At 42.4% G+C, this 21,621-nt stretch overlaps 1 protein-coding gene and 1 long non-coding RNA gene across 5 annotated transcripts in view; one reads left to right on the forward strand and one right to left on the reverse strand.

The window, feature by feature from the left end:
- The window catches only part of LOC141270813 (phospholipid-transporting ATPase IC-like), a 97,063-nt gene extending 80,552 nt beyond the window's left edge, over positions 1-16,511 (forward strand). Inside the window, exons 15-28 of the mRNA XM_073680921.1 lie at positions 105-261; positions 347-538; positions 1,866-1,978; positions 2,520-2,684; positions 4,374-4,485; positions 5,113-5,188; positions 5,543-5,675; positions 6,447-6,735; positions 8,150-8,373; positions 12,286-12,369; positions 12,651-12,896; positions 13,748-13,886; positions 14,085-14,215; positions 16,173-16,511. Coding sequence (XP_073537022.1) covers positions 105-261; positions 347-538; positions 1,866-1,978; positions 2,520-2,684; positions 4,374-4,485; positions 5,113-5,188; positions 5,543-5,675; positions 6,447-6,735; positions 8,150-8,373; positions 12,286-12,369; positions 12,651-12,896; positions 13,748-13,886; positions 14,085-14,215; positions 16,173-16,403 — 2,292 coding nt within the window. The 3' untranslated portion in view covers positions 16,404-16,511. The remainder of the gene's footprint in view (positions 1-104; positions 262-346; positions 539-1,865; positions 1,979-2,519; positions 2,685-4,373; positions 4,486-5,112; positions 5,189-5,542; positions 5,676-6,446; positions 6,736-8,149; positions 8,374-12,285; positions 12,370-12,650; positions 12,897-13,747; positions 13,887-14,084; positions 14,216-16,172) is intronic.
- Positions 1-21,621, reverse strand: part of LOC141270837 (uncharacterized) — a 110,632-nt gene that overhangs the window by 87,326 nt on the left and 1,685 nt on the right. For all 4 annotated transcript variants that reach the window (XR_012321741.1, XR_012321743.1, XR_012321740.1 and 1 more), the window contains exon 2: positions 18,630-18,690. This is a non-coding gene — a long non-coding RNA (uncharacterized lncRNA). The remainder of the gene's footprint in view (positions 1-18,629; positions 18,691-21,621) is intronic.

Here is a 21,621-nt window from a genome sequence, read left to right on the forward strand (position 1 = left end):
CTATTGCAAAATTTTTTTGCTAGACAACAACGTGTACATTTAGGTAGACAATAAAAAAAAATTGCTTTCAAATGTTGGTAATCCTCTTGGTTTTTGACCTGCAGGAAGTAGATTTTGGCTGGAATCCTTTGGCCGACCCAAAGTTTACATTTGGAGACCATTATCTGATTGAACAAATCCGGTCAGGGAAAGATCCCAATGTTCGCCTGTTTTTCAAGCTTCTCGGGTTGTGCCATACGGTAATGATGGAGCGGACGGAAGGTATGTTCCGCTTTTCATTTTTGGTAAATATGATTTTTGTCCATTCTTATTTTTTTGGCATTAATTTCGTCCATCTTGGTTCTAGGTGGTGAACTAGTCTACCAGGCGGCATCTCCAGATGAAGGGGCATTGGTAACTGCTGCTAGGAATTTTGGCTTTGTGTTTCTATCCAGAACCCAGAGTACGATTACTATTAGTGAACTTGAGAAAGAAGTCACCTATGAAGTTCTTGGTATTCTGGATTTTAATAGTGATCGAAAGCGCATGTCTGTTATAGGTAAGCTTCAGGCTTCTGTATGCTAATTCATTTTTAGAAATAAAGTGGTCAGGGCTCCAAATTCCCTACATAGCCATAAAGTTAAATGATGCAATTCTGGTTTCCTGCAGCCACCACTAGAGGGAGCGATGGAGCTTACTGCATACTTACTTTTAAAACACTATGCAGTTAGCTCCCCCTAGTGGTGGCTGCAGACATGCCGAATTTTATCACTATTCTTATGAAGGTTATTTTGAGTTTTGAATCAGAAATATAATGATCCGACTGCTAAAATGATTAAGAAAATAATCACCTTCAAAATGTAGATATCTTTTAGATCAAAGTGTGGACATTAGTGATGAGCAAATCTGCTGAAATCTGAATTTGGCAATTCACTCGAATTTGGCCAGGAAATTCTGTTTTCATTGAATGTGTCTTATTATGACCCCAGAGCATAATAAACATTTATTTCTGAAGAAAAAAAATATTGTTATACTCTCCTCACCTGTCCCGCCGCTGACTCTTCAGTCTTCACCAACATCAATTAGGCATCTGCGATGCACATTGTGACGTCAGGGCATCACGCCATGCCTCGACAGTCGCTGGTAAAACCTCAGGCGGTGAGTGCTGCGATGTCACACCGTGCGTAGCTGGAGCCTAGTCATTGCCAGAAGCTCCGGTGAAGACTGAAGATAAGAAGACGTCCAAGCCACAGTTAGAGATCAGGTGCCCAGGTAGGGAGCCGTGGTGGAGGGACAGGTGAGCAGCGAGAAGAGCGTAAATCCTGCCCCATAGGAATTCACTTTGTTGGATTTGCCCGAACCAAATTGCTAAAAATTTGAGTTAAGTCAGATCTAAAATTTTGGTAAAAATTTGAGACTAATTTGATTTTTTTTCCAGAATTGATTTACTCATCTCTAATAAATTTTAAAAGGCAGTTTAATAAAGATTTTGCAAATGCAGTGCAGATTCATGTAAATTTTTGTTGAGGACTTAACCCGTTTAACATTGATGTGGGTTTACTGCGGATTTAACTCCCGTTATCCTAAAAGTTGTTGAATCCGCAGGTAGTAAAACATAAATCTGCAGCATATATAACATAAAGAGGATATATAGAAAAAACAAAAGAGCCCCATCTCTATTCCCTGGCTGTGTCGGGTACTGCAAGTGAATACCAGACATGGCCCATGGATAAAGGTAAATATTCATACACCAAGTGCCCAAAATTCAGCACTGTAATGCCCACTGATTACACATGAACAAGCCCATTATAAAACTAATTATTTTGTTTTTCTCATGATACATTTCAATATATTCACATTTTATAATTTTTTTTTTCTTCTTACAGTGCGGGAGCCAAGTGGGAACATCAGGCTGTACTGTAAAGGGGCAGATACGGTTATATATGAGCGTCTGCATCCAGATAATCCCATTAAGGAGTCTACCCAGGAGGCTCTGGATGTGAGTTCTGCTTGTGGCTGGAAATGAAAATATACCACTGATGTGTAGAAGGGAATTGGCTGAGAATTAGGGGATCTATTCAATCTCCTTAGGACCCCCCGACCCTAAAAATGTTTTTATCAGATCGTTCTCCTCTATTATTGCAAATTTGACTTCAACTACTGATGACCATGACTGAACCTGGAACCTTTCCAAGACTAGCAGGGCATTCTGGCTCCAATCATACTTCCCTTTTAAGCCCTACCCCATTGACCACCCAGAAACCCCACCCCATGGACCACAAAAAAACCAATGCTCTTAGGATATTAGGCTATTGATTGTTGATTGGTGGAACCCCAATAATTGAAAAAATTTTTGGCTTAAAAACTTTATAAGAGATTGACCCCGAATGATCAGCTGCAATCCAATTGCAAGGATTCAATTTCCCTGCATGCCTCCACAGGAGAAATGAGGAATTAGAGTGCTCAATAAAATGTAATAATCATTATTATCATAAAATTTATAGGCTGTTTGTGTAATTGTGTTTTCCTATTATTCTTAGATATTTGCCAACGAGACCCTTAGGACCCTTTGTCTTTGCTACAAGGACATCAGCCCAGAGGAGTATGCGAGGTGGAATAAAAAATACCAGGAGGCCAGTGTGTCCATGACTGATCGGGACGAGGCTCTGGATAAAGTGTACGAAGAAATAGAGACCAACTTAGTGGTATGTGCGCCAATGACCTATATACTGTTGTGCTCAAAAGTTTACATACCCCGGCAGGATTTTTCCTTTCTTGGCCTTGTTTCAGAGAATATGAATGATAACAAAAAAACTTTTTCTCCACTCATGGTTATTGGTTGGGTGAAGCCATTTATTGTCAAACTACTGTGTTTTCTCTTTTTAAATCTTAATGACAACCAAAAACATCCAAATTACCCTGATCAAAAGTTCACATATCCTGGTGATTTTGGCCTGATAACATGCACAGAATTTGACACAAATGGGTTTGAATGGCTACTAAAGGTAACATCCTCACCTGTGACCTGTTTGCTTGTAATCAGTGTGTGTGCATAAAAGCTGAGTGAGTTTCTGGGATCCAGACAGACTCTTGCATCTTTCATCCAGCCACTGACGTTTCTGGATTGTGAGTCATGGGGAAAGCAAAAGAATTGTCAACGGATCTACGGGAAAAGGTAGTTGAACTATATAACACAGGAAAGGGATACAAAAAAATATCCAAGGAATTGATAATGCCAGTCAGCAGCGTTCAAACTGTGATTAACAAATGGAAAATCAGAGCCTCTGTATAAACCAAACCACGGTCAGGTAGACCAACAAAAATTTCGGCCACAACTGCCAGGAAAATTGTTCGGGATGCAAAGAAAAACCCACAAATAACATCAGCTGAAATTCAGGACTCTCTGAAAACTAGCAGTGTGGCTGCTTCAAGATGCACAATAAGGAAGCACTTGAAGAAAAATGGGCTGCATGGTCGAGTTGCCAGAAGAAAGCCATTACTGCGCAAATTATCTCAAACCTCAAAACTTCTGGAACAAGGTAATTTGGAGTGATGAGACCAAAATTGAACTTTTTGGCCACAACCATAAACGTTACATTTGATGAGAGGTCAACAAGGCCTATGATGAAAGGAACACCATTCCTACAATAAAGCACGGAGGTGGATCGCTGATGTTTTGGGGATGTGCTACAAAGACACAGGAAACTTGGTAAAAGTTAAAGGAAAGATGAATGCAGCACGTTATCAGCAAATATTGGAGTAAAATTTGCACTCAGCCGGGAAGCCGTGCATGGGACTTGGACGTTCCAACATGACAACGATCCAAAACACAAGGCCAAGTCGACCTGTCATTGGCTACAGCAGAACAAAGTGAAGATTCTGGAGTGGCCATCTCAGTCTCCTGACCTCAATATCATTGAGCCACTCTGGAGAGATCTCAAGCGCGCAGTTCATGCTAGACAGCCCAGGAATTTACAGGAACTGGAGGCTTTTTGCCAAGAAGAATGGGCAGCTTACCATGTGAGAAAATAAGAAACCTCATCCACAACTACCACAAAAGACTTCAAGCTGTCATTGATGTTAGAGGGGGCAATACACGGTATTAAGACCTGGGGTATGTGAACTTTTGATCAGGGTCATTTGGATTTTTTTGGTTGTCATTAAGATTTAAAGAGAAAACACAGTAGTTTCACAATAAATGGCTTCACCCAACCAATAACCATGAGTGGAGAAAAGTTTTTTTTTATTATCATTCATATTCTCTGAAACAAGGCCAAGAAAGCAAAAATTCTGCTGGGGTATGTAAACTTTTGAGCACAACTGTACATACAGATAAATAGATGTGTGTGTGTGTATATATGTATGTTTGCTGACCTGTCGTCACATTGTCACAGTTACTGGGCGCCACCGCTATTGAGGACAAGTTGCAGGATGGGGTGCCACATACCATCTCGAAACTCGCTAAAGCAGATATAAAGATATGGGTGCTTACGGGGGATAAAAAAGGTTAGTATTTTGTACTTACTATGAGATGTCCATGCATTAAAGGTGACTTTTATTTTGTAGGTAACTTTAAAAATTGATTTTAGGGTCCCCTTTTAATGACACTCTTATTTAAAGGAATAGGACATGTGATGAATGTATAATCACCATGGATCCTTCCACTGAAGACCCCAACAAACACAAGAATGGGGGTCCAATATCCCTTGTTTGAGGGCACTATTCTAGGATCTCGGTCAGGCTGGTGGCCACCAATATATCCTGCTGCTCAATCCAAATGTCAGACATGAGTCCCCTATTTTTGTGATTCAGTGGGAATCCTAAAGATCCTACATTTACTACCTGTGGATGCTGTTCATGGATCAACCCCTTTAAGACCATGTGCAGACTGAGCCTTTTTTGCTGAGAGTTTGGAGCATAAACTGAGCAAAAACTCAAAGTTTTTGAATTTGGAAGAATTTTTTTTTTAGAAACCTTCAATGATCACTTGTTGGCACCAAGAGAAGCTGCAGCCAGCGATGCATTTTGTCCACAGTGGCCACTACAGGGCAAATTGGTTATTGCACGGTGTACATTGCAATACTTTTGGCTAATTATTTTATGTATTTGTATTTTTTTTTTTTTTTTTTCTAGAAACTGCAGAAAATATTGGCTTCGCCTGTGAGCTTTTAACGGATGAGACAAAGATTTGCTATGGAGAGGACATTAAGTAAGTGGCAGCGCTGGAATATAGAATTCTATGTGATAGGAACTTGATTTATTCAGAAATTCTCCATGTATCCACTGAGCAAAGGGGTTTAATCTCTTTAAAATGCCCTTTTAGTCTGGCGATCAATTGGGTCGGCCCAGATCAGACATCACCTGCATTGGTGCATCAAAGTTAAATTTCCCCTTTAATAAATGGAGAGACACTGCTAAAACTTTAGGATCATCACTTTAAGGATATTAAGTCTAGCTCCTGATATTGCATTAACATCTCTGTATCCTATTGGGAGTTATACTCTTTACTGCCATATTGTAATATCCCACAATCCAATTGTCTGCTACAAATGTTATCCCCCAGTGCACTACTGCAGACGAGGATGGAAAATCAGAAGAACAGGCGAGGAGGCAACGCAGGAGCGAGTGCAGGCAACCCCGACCCCTTCTTCCAAACTGATGAGAAACGTTCTCTAATCCTGACCGGTTCTTGGCTGGTATGTCACTAAATAAATATATATTACATAAACATTGGATAGAAATCTTATGCTCCTCCTCCTCCGATAACACCAACTCCTCCTCCTCCTCCTCCTCCTCCGATAACACCAACTCCTCCTCCTTCTCCTCCGATAACACCACCAACTCCTCCTCCGATAACACCAACTCCTCCTCCTCCTCCTCCGATAACACCAACTCCTCCTCCTTCTCCTCCTCCGATAACACCACCAACTCCTCCTCCGATAACACCAACTCCTCCTCCTCCGATAACACCAACTCCTCCTCCTCCTCCTCCTCCTCCGATAACACCAACTCCTCCTCCTCCGATAACACCAACTCCTTCTCCTCCTCCGATAACACCAACTCCTTCTCCTCCTCCTCCGATAACACCAACTCCTCCTTCTCCTCCTCCGATAACACCAACTCCTCCTCCTCCGATAGCACCTCTATATACAGTAGATAACACACGATCCACCATTCACAATAAGTGATGTCACAGCTCACCTCCTCCTACTCTCTGTAATGACCTCTGCACAAGACACAGAGCATGTCCACAACACTTTCCCATAGAAGTCAATGAACATTTCATGTAGCGCACACCTTATAAATGATTGGGCCACGAGATACAATGGGAAGTGAAAATCATTATGGCAGGACACTTATTTTCCGGACCTTCTCCGCCATCTATATCCAGATGAGACGGGATGGTGATGCGCGCTGCACGTCCTGACAATGGGGCCTATAACCTGACTGTCTCCTTTTACAATCAGAATGAAATTCTCCTAGAAAAGAAGAATAAAAGGAAGAAACGTCTGAAGCTGAAATTTCCCCGAACGGCTGAAGAAAAGCAAAAGGGTTTGGAAGAGAAAAGGAAGACCTATGTCTTAAAGGAACAGCGACAGAAGAACTTTGTAGACCTGGCGTGCGAGTGCAGCTCTGTCATCTGCTGCAGGGTGACTCCGAAGCAGAAGGCCATGGTGGTCGACCTGGTGAAGAAGTACAAGAAGGCCGTAACCTTGGCTATCGGAGACGGCGCAAACGATGTCAACATGATTAAAAGTAAGATGTGATCAGGAGGGGAGAACTTTGGAGCGATCAGCGTTCCGTTTTTCCGATAAAGTGGTCACTAGGGGGAGCTCATTGCTTAAAGTCTTTTCTTCCAGCTCTAACTTGTGCCATTCCTCTATTGTTCCTCCTGGAAATGTAGGAATAAATTGTCAATTGTGTGTTACCATTTTCAAGAGGTTGTGACTGTGCATAGCTTTATATTGCCAGCAGTGATTGGACAGTGTCTGTGTTAATATATTCATAAATTTCCAGTAAGAGTAACAGAGGAGCAGAACAATTTCGCCTGATATAACAGGAAATGCAAGTGTTTACTAAAAGACATTCAAAAATGAATCTGTCCCCCCCAACCTATAATACTCCGCACTGAGCCATTCCTCTGCTATTCTTCAAGGGAATTTATGAATTAATCCGACAAATGGGTGTTAACATTCCGCTTGTCAAAGGGGAGTGTCCATACACGGCTTGGAACGGTCAGCACCGATGTGACAGTGTCAGTGTGGAGGGACATACACCCATTTATAAATATATTCAAATATTTCCAGGAAGAATGACAGAGGAACAGCAGAAAGTGAAGTGTTATAGGTTGGGGAATACAATGATTTACTAAACCTAGCAGGAGAGCAGACAAGTCCTCGTTACAATATTTGTTTTAGTAAATACTTCCTATCCTATAACACTCTCCATTCTGATATTCCTCTCTAGTTCTTCATGGAAATTTTCTGAATAAATCAACGACTGGGTGCTACCATTTGCAGGTGTGTTCCTATGCACTAGGACATCAGTGCTGCCAGTGACAAGCTGTGTAGGACCACACCCCTTTGACCAGGGGAACTCCCACTTGTTAGATTTTATGTACACATTTCCAGGAAGAAAAACGAACAATGCAGATTGTTACATGACAGACAAATAAAAGGGGAGAACAAACAGGTTCTCTAAAATATCAGCAGAACCAGTCTGCCCTCCTGCCCAATCCATTTTAGTTAATATTTGTAGTCTCCTTCCTAAAACATCTTACATTTTTCTTTTCCTCTGTTATTCTTCCTGGAAATTTTTAATAAAAGATTGACAGCCGGGTGGTACCCGTTGGGGGTTTGTCCCTGCATACTTTGGACTATGACCAATCAGATTGTGTAAGGACGTAAGTAATTGTGTCACAGAGTTGTCAAATCAACTTTCCAGGAAGAATAACAGAGGGGCGGCACAATACAATGTCTTATAGGATGGGTAATACAAGTACTTAGTAAACCAGGGGAGCAGACAGGTGGTCTTGACTACTTTTTGGTGGCTCTCCGTCAGTAGCCACTTGTGTGCTTTGCAGTCCAGTCGGAGTGCCGCTGACCGAGTTCTGCTCCGCACATGGTGAGACTTTCTCCTCACCCGTATGTCTTGTTTTTCTGTCCGGCAGCCGCCCATATAGGAGTGGGTATAAGTGGTCAGGAGGGGATGCAGGCCGTCATGTCCAGCGACTACTCCTTCGCTCAGTTCCGATACCTCCAGAGACTCATCCTGGTCCACGGCCGCTGGTCCTACATCCGCATGTGCAAGTTCCTCAGCTTTTTCTTCTACAAGAATTTCGCCTTCACGTTGGTTCATTTCTGGTATTCGTTCTTCAATGGATTTTCTGCTCAGGTGAGTGACACATCCTTATTTCCAGTGCGGACATTCCCAATCTGAAATCTTCTTAAAGGGATTGTACAGGATTGAAGAAAAAAAAAAACATGATGGCTTTCTTCAAGAAACTTGTTTTGGGCTAAATCTGCTTCTTGAACTGAACTGCAGTACGGCACACAAACTGAGGGCAAGGGTGGCACTGTTTATAGACGAAAATGACAATTTTTTTTTATTTTTATTATAAATTTTTTTTTTTAATTCTTGCAAAACCCCTTTAAGGGCTGGTAGAGATGAAAGATGTCTGCACCAGCACTGTAAGAAGATCAAATCCACACGATCTACGCTCCAATTACTAGTCCTCATTCAGTAAGACCATCCTAGATAAAATTCTTAATTGCAGCCGTATTTGGCTCCACAATTTCCGTATAAAGTGAATAATATGCAGGAGTCACATTATCATATTCAGGGCAATATCGGAATTCCAAAATTGCCCTAGTCCTTAAAGGGGTATTCACATCTCAAAGATCCTCTCCCAATATGTAGTTGTAGGTGTAATATTAATATTTGCAAGGTAAAAGGTTCCAGTCCTCGATTATCTATGTCTATGCACAAATAGATAAAATACATCAATGAATTTAAAAAAAATATATATATATATATATATATATATATATATATATATATATATATATATATATATATATATATATATATATATATATATATATTTCTATAATCTAATATAATATATATATTTCTATAATCTAATATAATATATATATTCTATAATCTAATATAATATATATATTCTATAATCTAATATAATATATATATTCTATAATCTAATATAACATATATATTCTATAATCTAATATAACATATATATTCTATAATCTAATATAATATATATATTTTTTTTACTAGTTTTTATGTATAGATGTACAAAAACAATTATTTTTTTCACTTTGACATGCCAGGCCTTTCACTCTCCACATGTAGTAATATCACCCCTTAGATCATATTTGCCATTATTACACAACACATAACGTGGCCTTAGAAATAGATTTACTTGGAAAATTGGTGATGTGTTCAATGCTTAGTTAACCCACTGTTTTTATGTCTGTATGTCTTACATGTAATTAATAATAAATAAATATATACAGTACAGACCAAAAGTTTGGACACACCTTCTTATTTAAAGATTTTTCTGTATTTTCATGACTATGAAAATTGTACATTCACACTGAAGGCATCAAAACTATGAATTAACACAAGTGGAATTATATATTTAACAAAAAAGTGTGAAACAACTGAAAATATGTCTTATATTCTAGGTTCTTCAAAGTAGCCACCTTTAGCTTTGATGACCGCTTTGCACACTCTTGGCATTCTCTTGATGAGCTTCAAGAGGTAGTCACCGGAAATGGTCTTCCAACAATCTTGAAGGAGTTCCCAGAGATGCTTAGCACTTGTTGGCCCTTTTGCCTTCACTCTGCGGTCCAGCTCACCCCAAACCATCTCGATTGGGTTCAGGTCTGGTGACTGTAGAGGCCAGGTCATCTGGCGTAGCACCCCATCACTCTCCCTCTTGGTCAAATAGCCCTTACACAGCCTGGAGGTGTGTTTGGGCCGCTGCAAGATGCTGTGGTAGCCATGCTGACTCAGTATGCCTTCAATTTTGAATAAATCCCCAACAGTGTCACCAGCAAAGCCCCCCCACACCATCACACCTCCTCCTCCATGCTTCACGGTGGGAACCAGGCATGTAGAGTCCATCCGTTCACCTTTTCTGCGTCGCACAAAGACACGGTGGTTGGAACCAAAGATCTCAAATTTGGACTCCTCAGACCAAAGCACAGATTTCCACTGGTCTAATGTCCATTCCTTGTGTTCTTTAGCCCAAACAAGTCTCTTCTGCTTGTTGCCTGTCTTTAGCCGTGGTTTCCTAGTAGTTATTTTACCATGAAGGCCTGCTGCACAAAGTCTCCTCTTAACAGTTGTTGAAGAGAGGTTTCTGCTGCTAGAACTCTGTGTGGCATTGACCTGGTCTCTAATCTGAGCTGCTGTTAACCTGCGATTTCTGAGGCTGGTGACTCGGATAAACTTATCCTCAGAAGCAGAGGTGACTCTTGGTCTTCCTTTCCTGGGGCGGTCCTCATGTGAGCCAGTTACTTTGTAGCACTTGATGGTTTTTGCAGCTGCACTTGGGGACACTTTCAAAGTTTTCCCAATTTTTCGCACTGACTGACCTTCATTTCTTAAAGTAATGATGGCCACTCGTTTTTCTTTACTTAGCTGCTTTTTTCTTGCCATAATACAAATTCTAACAGTCTATTCAGTAGGACTATCAGCTGTGTATCCACCAGACTTCTGCACAACACAACTGATGGTCCCAACCCCATTTATAAGGCAAGAAATCCCACTTATTAAACCTGACAGGGCAGACCTGTGAAGTGAAAACCATTTCCGGTGACTACCTCTTGAAGCTCATCAAGAGAATGCCAAGAGTGTGCAAAGCAGTCATCAAAGCAAAAGGTGGCTACTTTGAAGAACCTAGAATATAAGACATATTTTCAGTAGTTTCACACTTTTTTGTTAAGTATATAATTCCACATGTGTTAATTCATAGTTTTGATGCCTTCAGTGTGAATGTACAATTTTCATGGTCAAGAAAATACAGAAATTTCTTTAAATAATGTGTGTCCAAACTTTTGGTCTGTACTGTATATGTATGTATATAATATAGATATAAAGATATATCTCTAGTGTGTATATATTTTACTGTTTATGCATAGATGTAGCTAAGTTCAGCCTGGAATCTTCATGTCGGCTTTTTTGGAATAAATATGTTAGTATTTGTTTTCTGTTACAGTTTTGGGTAAAAATGTTTAAAGAAGTGATTATTTCTACAAGTATTGCTTTTTTTATGTTGCCATTAATATTTATTTTTTTCTTTTACATTTTAAATTGCTCTTACCTTTTTTTTTTCTCTCAGATGCATGTATTTTGGATTCAAAATAATTTCGCTATTTGGTGTCATTAAAACTTTTTTGCACCATATTGCCTCTTACAAGTTTTTGTTTCTCTATATATTGCTGGATGCAGAATACATTAACTGAGGATCTCCGTCTGTGAGCTCTTTCTGGTTGGGAGATTGTAAAGCTATGTTCACACACAGATTTTTTTGAAGAGTTGTTAAAACGGATCCTCTCTAAAATCATGTTCAAAAACTGTTCAAAAACTCTTCCTATTCATTTCCAGATGATGATTTTTTTGGGGTTTTTTAAGTTGTTTTTGTTTTTTTCTGAAGTGGTTAAGAAAAACACCTGGTGGGGAAAAAAAAGTGCATGCATGTAACTTCTTTGAAGCAGCTACAAATGTAATCTGCCCCAAAATAGGAATTGTCCAGTTAAGAGGCTGCAAACAACTCTTCAGAAAAATGTAAAAAAAAAAACTTCTTTGAAACTTCTCCAGGAAAAAGGAGAAACTCCTGCAAAAACTCCCCAGAAAAGGAGACTTTCCTGAAGTGGTTTCCGCTTAAAAAGCTCATAATTTTTGAAAACCTTAAAAAAAAAAAAAAACTGTCTTTTTCTGAACTGTTCTCTCCTGATTTATGACCACATCAAAGCTGAGCTCAACTTTCAAGTTATCTCTGATCATAAGCTGGCTAAGTGGAGCTCAGAAAAAGACAGATTAAAAGCAAATCAGAATGAGCTCCCTGACGGACTCTCAGATAACTCATTCTGCAGCCAGCAACGTAGAAAGAGCCTGTAAAAGCCAAACCGTGCAAAAGGTTTAATGCAACCTCATAGCAAAAAGTATTTTTAGTCCAAAATGCGTGCATTTAAGTAAAAAAAGAAAAGCATGCAAAATCATATGGTAGACCACCTTGGGTATGTCTTAATATGTACTCGTGTTCTCCTCTTCCAGACCGTGTATGAAGATTGGTTTATTGCCCTATACAATGTCCTGTACACCAGTCTCCCAGTGCTTCTTGTTGGCCTCTTGGATCAGGTGAGTGGCACTGGTTTACGATGGTGTCGGCTTCGGAGAGAAAGGGGACTCGAACTCTATAGCGCCGCCTATTGGTAGCAGCCATCAAGAAGTCACAATCGACCCTTTAACGAGTCTTGCAATATAACTTAGGATAAAAGCCAAATCAGAATCTCAATTTGCAGACACTGTGTTTTGGGCTGTTGCCCCTCATCAGTGCAAAGTATGAGATCTGATTTGGCTAGGTGAGAGGCTCTGAACTGACATCTTAGAGCCTCATTTATCTTTTTTCCTTCTTCCAGGATGTCAGTGATAAGCTGAGTCTCCGCTTCCCACGTTTGTATATCCCCGGCCAAAAAGATCTGTTGTTCAACTACAAGAAGTTCTTCTTGAGCCTGTTCCATGGCGTGGTGACCTCCCTCATCATCTTCTTCATCCCGTACGGAGCCTTCTTGTTAACCATGGGGCAGGACGGAGAGGCGCCATCAGATTACCAGTCATTCGCCGTTACGACTGCTACGGCTCTGATCATCACTGTCAATTTTCAGGTAAATGTGACTAGGACTAAGGGGTAACGTATCTCCTTTTGGAAAGTGACAAGCCAAGCCTGGCATGTCATAGTGAGGAGACTTCTAGGCCATGCATGCTCCTCTGGGAAAATAAATATGCAAATTGTCTCTTCAGAGAGGAAGAGGACTAGAACTCTAGTGCCACCTATTGTAAGCAGCGATCATAAAAATCAATATTGACCCTTTAACGAGCCTTGCCATATGACTTAGGAAAGAAGCCAAACCAGAATTTCAATTTGCAGACATGATATTTCGGGGTGGTGCCCCTCATCAGTGCAAAGTATGGGATCTGGTTTGGCTAGGTGAGAGGCTCTGGAGAAAGTAAATACATACACACATGAATGGAAATATACATGCAAGCTATTCTTGATCCTTGCGGGAGGGCACCTGCTTTTTTTTGGTCATCGGATTGGTGGGAGGGGCGCCTGTTTTTTTTTTTTTGTTTGTTTGTTTTTTAGCCTAGGTGGAGAGGGGATAGTGGGTGGCCGAGGAGGTCCTTCTCTTTGTGGCCCTGAGTGGGGGGTAGCACACACTTTTTGGAGTCTATGGGGTAGAGCAACTGCTTTTTTGGGGATTGTTGGGGGGTCTGCTTTTTTGGGCTTTTTCAGGTGGTCAGAGGGTCATCTGCTTTTTTTTGGGCGTGAGAGAGAGACTGCTTTTTTTTGCCTTTGTGGGATGGGGTGGTGTTGGAGGAGCATCTGTTTTTTGGGGCCCCTTGAGGGGGGGTAGTATCAGCTTTTTGTAGACTTGTGGGGAGTAGTTCATCCATTAAATATGATCTAATCTGGAAACTTTAGAATGCACAAGAATCGCATTTTACTATCTTCCAGATCGGTCTGGACACCTCGTACTGGACCTTTGTGAACGCCTTCTCCGTGTTTGGGAGCATTGCCATCTACTTTGGAATAATGTTTGACCTGCACAGTGCCGGAATCCATGTTCTGTTCCCATCCAAATTCATATTCACCGGTGAGTCCTTCATTACATGTAAGACGCAGAGTATCTGTTTCATGTAGGACGTATGGTCGTATACAACCATCTGGTGGTCCAACAGTTGAGGATTTGGGAGTGGAAGGGGTATTGGTGCATGTTCCTCCAGGACTCTTCCAGGGGCTTAAATAGAAATCTCACTGTATGTGTGAATTGACCCTTGTTCTCACATTACAGGAGCAGCGCCCAATGCACTCAGGCAGCCGTACCTCTGGCTGACCATAATCCTTACGGTGGCAGTGTGTTTGCTTCCTATTGTTGCCTTAAGGTTCTTTAGCAAGATCTTGCAACCATCAGAAAGTGATAAAGTAAGTATTGTGCCTTTTGAGAATCCTAAAGGATGGGGGAGGTGACATGCTACACTAAAGGCCCCGTCACACTAAGCGATGCAGCAGCGATCCCGACAACGATACGACCTGTCAGGGATCGTTGCTGCATCGCTAATACATCGCTGGTGAGCTGTCAAACAGGCAGGCTCACCAGCGATCAGGGGAGCAGCGATATCGTGGAAAGAATCGTTCCACGATGTCCTGCTCCCGTTACCAGCCTGCTGCTTAAGCAGGAGCAGGCTGGTAACTATGGTAAACATCGGGTTACTAAGTGCGCGTGTGCCCCTAGTAACCCGATGTTTACCATGGATACCACTCTGCTACGGTGCGCGAGAGCCTCCGCGCACCGTAGCAGAGTGGTATCCATGGTAAACAGCTGGTTACTAAGTGCGCGCGTGCCCCTAGTAACCCGATAGTTACCATGGTTACCAGCCAGATCGTTGGTCCCGCTGGTCACACACAGCGATGTGTGCTGGCCAGCGGGAGGCCAACGACCAAAAAATGGTCCAGGACACTTTGCAGCGATCAGCGACCTCACAGCAGGGGCCTGATCGTTGCAAAGTGTCACACATAGCGACATCGCTGGTGAGGTCGCTGGTGAGTCACCAAAACCGTGACTCAGCAGCGATCTCGCTAGCGATATCGCTATGTGAGACGGGGGCTTAACACAGAGATAGGGATGATGACAGCAGTGGGGTAGGAGGGTGATGATCTTGCAGGAGGCAGTGACCTGTCCGACCATACAGTATAATTATATTAGTAGGGATAGGGTTGTTGCTTAGTCAGTGTAGACTCATTACACTTCTCCAGCAGATCATGAAAATGATAGCAGCAGGTGAGGAGTGTGCTGATCTTGTAGGAGGCAGTGACCTGTTCAATCATGCACTATAATTATGAAAAGGATATGGTTGCTTAGTCGGTGGAAACACATATGGAAAGGATGGCAGCAGCAAGTGAGAAGTGTACTGATCTTCTAGGAGACAATTACTGTATACTGCAAGATTGGACAGGTCACTGCCTCCTGCAAGATCAACACACTCCTCACCTAGTGCTGAAATCATTTCCATAATCTGGTGGGCAAAATATATTGCGTCCCCTCTGACTAAGCAACCCTGTAATTACTAACCTAATTATACTGTATGATTGGTCAGGTCACTATGTTATTAAGGATAGGTTTCTTGCTTAGTTGGTGGGGACACAACACTATACACTTTGCCCAGCACAATATGGAAATGATGACCGCAGTAGGTGAGGAGTATGTTGATCTTTCAGGAGGCAGCGACCTGTTCAATCATGCAGTATTATTATGTTAGTAAGGATAGGGTTGCTTAGACGGAGGGGACACCATATACTTTGGGCAGACACCAATGGAAATGATGACTGCAGTAGGTGAGGAGTGTACTGATCTTGTAAGAGGCAGTGACCTATCCATTTGTGATTATGCTGGTGAAAACTGTATTTGATGGGGGCAAAGTAATTAAACAGACAGTGATAAAACACTCTGTAGAAACTGTGATGAGGAGAAAATTTTCAGCAGAAGAAAACGACTGTGTTCATCTCTGGGGAGGCAGTGACCAGGTCAACTATGGGGGCAGTTAGGAAACGGCTTCATGTGTTCAGAGGAATGAAATGAAGTAGAAGAGAATAGAAGATGATATGATTGTGAGAATGATGAAAATTGCAGGAGAGGAGCGTGCTGATTTTGCAGCATGCAGTGACCTCTTTTAGCCATACAACTACTAGCTTATTTTTATAAGTTGATGCAAGCCTGATGGCTTGAAAAGAAAGTGAACACTCTTGGCTCGCCAGTTAATGAGTGATGACAGCAACTGGAGAGGAGTGTGTTGATCTTATGGGAGAAAGTGACCTGTTTACTTGCTTGCTGTAATCTGTCTTAGTCAGTCTAAAATGTTCAAAACTTTTTTTTTTTTCATAGATTCAGAAAAATCGTAAGAAATTTAAGACCGAGGAAGCTCAGTGGAGACCGCGGGTCAGCACAATCAGACGGGGCGCTTCTGGTAGGCGCTCAGCCTACGCTTTCTCTCACCAGAGGGGATACGCCGACCTTATCGCCTCCGGACGCAGTATCCCGAAAAAACGGACTCCAATTAATGCTGTATTTGTGGCCAGTGCAGCAGAAAATATCCAGTCGGCAGGAACCATATGATGAATATTTGACGTTGCTTTTTTTTATGCAGATTCTTGCACATAGGATTCTTGTATATATTTTTTATAAAACATTCCTCATGCTCAGGACTTTTTTTTTTTTTTTAAATACAGACTGTACATATAACCCGGAGACTATTCACTTTGTGAACTTTGGATACCAATTTTTTTTGTCAGTATCCATTTTTCTACAATTAGTTCGTCCACCTTAGGAGGAGCCAAATTCTAAGTTACAGTAATGCAATCATTCTCCTATAGGGGGCGGCGAAGATTTGGTGGCCACCAGACAATCCCTTGAAATGCACGTAGATAAGACGGGACAAGCTTTGTAACTCTCATCCGGGGGAGGGGGGGGTTAAAGACTTTTATTATGAGCACAGAAAGCTGTGACAAATACTGTTTACGTTTTTAGCCTTCGCATTATTTAATATTGTTTAATAAATTGTAATAAAACTGTAGGAAAAGTTTTATTTTTGCCTTTAATAAATGATTTTCTTAAATGCAGCGTCCCCATATGGATGAATTTCTTCCCCCTACACAAGAAAAATATATGATTTTTTTTGCAGTAAAAGGTGCATTTCTGGGTGTAGATAGAAGTGCTTTACACAGATGGCTCGTATCCTCTTATTTGGAAACGTGTAATGCTTCATTCCCCCTGTGGAGGCGCTGTAGGTGAATTAAACATTTGTTGCCTCGTTCCTCTTTTACTTTCTCTTGTGTTTGGGGGAGATGGGAGGGGAACCAAAAAAAATCTCATTCATTTGACTGCAGTACTAATATCAACCCATAGGGTGGCGCTGTTTCTCTAAATGTAGACATTCTCTCCAAGTCATGAATAGCAGTTTTAAAGTGTGGCTTCAGTTACTGACAACATGAGAATGAGAACTCACATTGGCAGACACTGCAGGGAAGACCGCCGACCCACTCTGTCTGCAACCTTCTGGTGTTAAAGGGAACCTGTCACACATTTTGTGCTATCACCAAATAACAATGTATCCGATCCTGGCTGCACAGTTGCAGACTGGTATATTTTCACTGAACCCCTGGGGTCTCTAGCCAGAGAGTTTTGTGCCTCACGAATCTGGTTGCATGTTGCCCTTAAAATGAGTCGCGTCCCAGTACAAACCTAAGGGTATGTGCACACGTTCAGTATTTGCATCAGATTTTTCAGCCACAAATACTGGAGTGTTGGCAGAAAAAAAAAAAAGCTGCATAAAATCCGTGCATTTTTGACACATTTTTTTGCAGCATGTGCATGAGATTCACTTTGCTGGAACTGTAAAATCCTGCATTTTATTTGCAGAAAAAATGCACTGAAAAAAAAACTGCACCCAAAAAACGCAATGTGTGCACATACCCTTATGCTTGTCACAGCTGGGGCTTTGTTATAATTGTATCTAGATTAGATAGCTACAAACTTTCCTTATTGAAGAGCGAATTGTGCGGCTGAGTTTGGTGCACCGAGATCAGTCTAGATTGGATACAACTGTGGCAAACCCTCAGCTGTGATCAGAAGGCATGCACTTATTAACGAGCAAAACACACAGTGAGTTAGATGGCGGTCTGCAGATGTGCCAAATTAATCACAGCGGCGCATGCAGGTGTTGAGATTGACGCCACCTATTACTTGGCATACTTTACACTATTAAAGGGGTCGTACCAAGTTGGAAAGTTATCCCCTATCCAATACCTTAGTTTTTGGTGTTTAGAATATAGATGGGCAACCTCAGTATTAGATGATTGGGGTCCCATTCTTGGCACCCCCAGCGAAAAGCTGTTCGAAGGGTGCGGGCAAGAGCTGCATGCTCTTTTTATCATCCTATCTACATAGTAGCAGCGGTGCAGGGTGTTGCAGCATTGTCCCATGAAACTAATCGCTGGGGGTCCAACTCTCAGCACCCATCCTCGCCCCCTATTAATGAGATGTTAAATCAACTTTTCAATGGCAGAAAATCCATTTAACGACGAATACTAAATCGTCCTGCAGCCAGGTGTTACCTTAAAGGTGCAGGGACGGCCGTATATATCGGCATGAGCTAGAAAAGCGGTGCACGGGCTGACCGGTGTCTCTCCCGACCCAAGTGTGACTGCTTCATGTATTTCTATGCAGCTGTCACACTCGGGTCGTGAGGGCCGCTGGTCTGTCCGAGTACTGCATTTCAATCTGATTTATACAGCTGCATACATTAGTAATACATCTTAGACCTGAGCAGGCTGGTGTACTTACTTTGAAAATCCATGTCAGAATGGCTGTATAATTCCAATATGAAGATGAGCATTTTACGAGTCTGTGCAAAGAGTGAGAGAAATCATGAGTCCAAGTGTATTCTGTCTCCTCCCACCCAGCCTGACTAACATCTGCAGCTTGTACTTGACAGCGTGAGAGCTCAGCAGCAGAAGAGACACTGAGGAGATGTCAGTCAGACTTGGTGAGTAGAAATTCAGCAGCAGGGAGGAAAGACCCCGGACTTATCAATCAGACTCGGGTGGAGATTCAATAGCAGGGGGGGGACACTGAGCAGCTGCCATTCAGACTTGGTGGGTGGAGATTCAGCAGCAGGGAGGAGGGACACTGAAGAGATGGCAATCGGGCTTGGTGAGTGAATGTTCTGCAGGGAGGAGGGACAATGAGCAGCTGACATTCAGGGTTGGTGGATGGAGATTCAGCAGCAGTGAGGAGAAACACTGAGGAGCTGTCAATCCAACAAGGTGGGTGGGTCAATCAAACTCATTGGATGGGGATTCAGCAGGGAGGAGGGAAAGTTATTAGTTCTCAATCTGGCAAGGTAGCCACAGGGAGGAGGGGCACTGATGAGTTGTCAATCGGGCTTTGTGGGTGGATGTACTGCAGTGAGAAGGAGTGACGCTGAGCCTTTGCCATTTAGGCTTGGTGGGTGGAGATTCAGCAACAGGGAGGAGGTACACTGAGGATCTGTCAATCAGGGTTGGTGGGCAGTGTTTGATTTTAAACTTTAATATAGTATTATACAACAAATTTGGCATGGTTATTTGGAGATCTGTTTAATGTCAGAAAAAAATAAAATACATGCTGAAAAAATATATAAAAAAAGACACCATAAAAACATGTGCATCTCACTAAATTAGAATATCATCAAAAAGTTAATTTATTTCAGTTTTTCAATACAAAAAGTGAAACTCCTATATTATATAGAGTCATTAGAAACAGAGTGATCTATTTCAAGTATTTATTTCTTTTAATGTTGATGATTATGGCTTACAGCCAATGAAAACGCAAAAGTCATTATCTCAGTAAATTAAAATAATTAACAAAAAACACCAGCAAAGGCTTCCTAAGCGTTTAAAAGGGTCCCTTAGTCTGTTTCAGTAGGTTCCACAATCATGGGGAAGACTGCTGACTTGACAGATGTCCAGAAGGCAGTCATTGACACACTCCACAAGGTCCCAGAGTCTGGAGGAAGAGTAGAGAGGCCACAATCCAAGCTGCTGGAGGTCTAGTGTGGAGTTTCCACAATCAGTGATGGTTTGGGGAGCCATGTCATCTGCTGGTGGAGGTCCACTGTGTTTTATCAAGACCAAAGTCAGCGCAGCCGTCTACCAGGACATTTTAGAGCACTTCATGCTTCTGACTCGCCCCCTCGGTGCCGGGCCAGTCAGTGCAGGGGATGTCACAGTGGCAGTGACCCGGTCCGTGTCAATAAAAGTGAAAGTAAAAGGGGGAATTAAAGTTTTTATAGATAATGTTTGTGACGCCACCTGTGGTATGTGGCTATATGGAGCCGCCGCTGCGGAGCAGGTCCTCGGGAGCTGATGGTGATGCAGCAGAGTTGGTTCAGCTCCCCACAGGTAGAGCTTAGCTCCAGGGCAGTGTATAGTGATGCTATGAGGTAGATGTTGCTGGTGCCGTGTAGTGCAATGTAGGTGAAGGCGCAGATAATGACTAGTCCACAGCTTAATGGCGGTTTCCTCTTATCTTTACTTGCGGTGGTTAGGCAGACCGGTGCACGGGTACTAGCTGGTAGTAGAGGTCTGGGCGGCCTGGAAGCAAGTTGGGAATCCACCTCGTCAGGTGAAGTTGGAGGTCTTCCCTTTGCGCTAATCTCTTTGGCCCTGCTGCTTATAGCTGTGCTGCTGCCCTCGTCCCTGAGTAAAACGTCTTTGTGCTCACCCGTATGGCAGGCAGCTCGGGTCTTCCTGGAGTATCGCTCCCACGTGGCGGTGCTGGGCTCTATGTGCTGCTGAGCCTCCGGGCGTCTGATGGGGTCAGGAGACCTGCAGTCTTCTGCCCTCCGGTTTCTGCTGCTGGGCCTTCAGTGCTCCACAACCTCGGACTGTGGTGTCCTGTTCTTCTCCGCTTCTCTCCTCTGGGGCGAGCTTGTACACAGCTCTCAGCTTCCCCAGGTCTTTCCTCCTCACTGTCCTGAATTCAACTCCCCTCTAACTCTAACTAACCCCGCCTCCAGATCCCAGTTGCCAAGGGGAGGAGCTCCCCTTGCTGGTCTGAAGCCAGGAAATGTTGTATGCTAGTATACCTGATTAGGGGACCCCTGCTTGCTTCCAGGCATGGCATCACCCCTTGTGAGGGAGGCAATGCCACTGTGGCAACCGGACCCCTGGGGTGCCACACTTCCCTCTGCCAACAAGCATTTTGGAGATGGAAATGTCATTCTCCAGCAGGACTTGGCCCCTGTCCACACTGCCAAAAGTACCAATACCTGGTGTAAAAACAACAGTATCACTGGGCTTGATTGGCAGCAAACTCGCCTGACCTTAACCCCATAGAGAATCTATTATAGAGAATCTATGGGGTATTGTCAAGAGGAAGATGAGAGATACCAGAACCAACAATGCAGACGAGCTGAAGGCTGCTATCAAAGCAACCTGGGCATCCATAACCCCTCAGCAGGGCCACAGGCTGATCGCCTCCATGCCACATTGCTGCATTGATGCAGTAATTGATGCAAAAGGAGCCCCGACCAAATATTGAGGGCATTTACTGAACATACATTTCAGTAGGAAAACATTTCAGATTTTAAAAACATTTTTCAAGCTGTTGTTATAAAGTATTCTAATTTACAGAGATAATGACTTTTGTGTTTTCATTGGCTGTAAGCCATAATCATCAACATTAACAGAAAGAAACACGTGAAATAGATCACTCTGTTTGTAATGACTCTATATAATATAGGAGTTTCACTTTTTGTATTGAAGAACTGAAATAAATTAACTTTTTGATGATA

This window comes from Phyllobates terribilis, unplaced genomic scaffold (assembly GCF_046119375.1).
Source record: "Phyllobates terribilis strain yellow unplaced genomic scaffold, ASM4611937v1 Scaffold_1__5_contigs__length_1240528914, whole genome shotgun sequence".
In the NCBI taxonomy this organism is placed as follows: Eukaryota; Metazoa; Chordata; class Amphibia; order Anura; family Dendrobatidae; genus Phyllobates; species Phyllobates terribilis.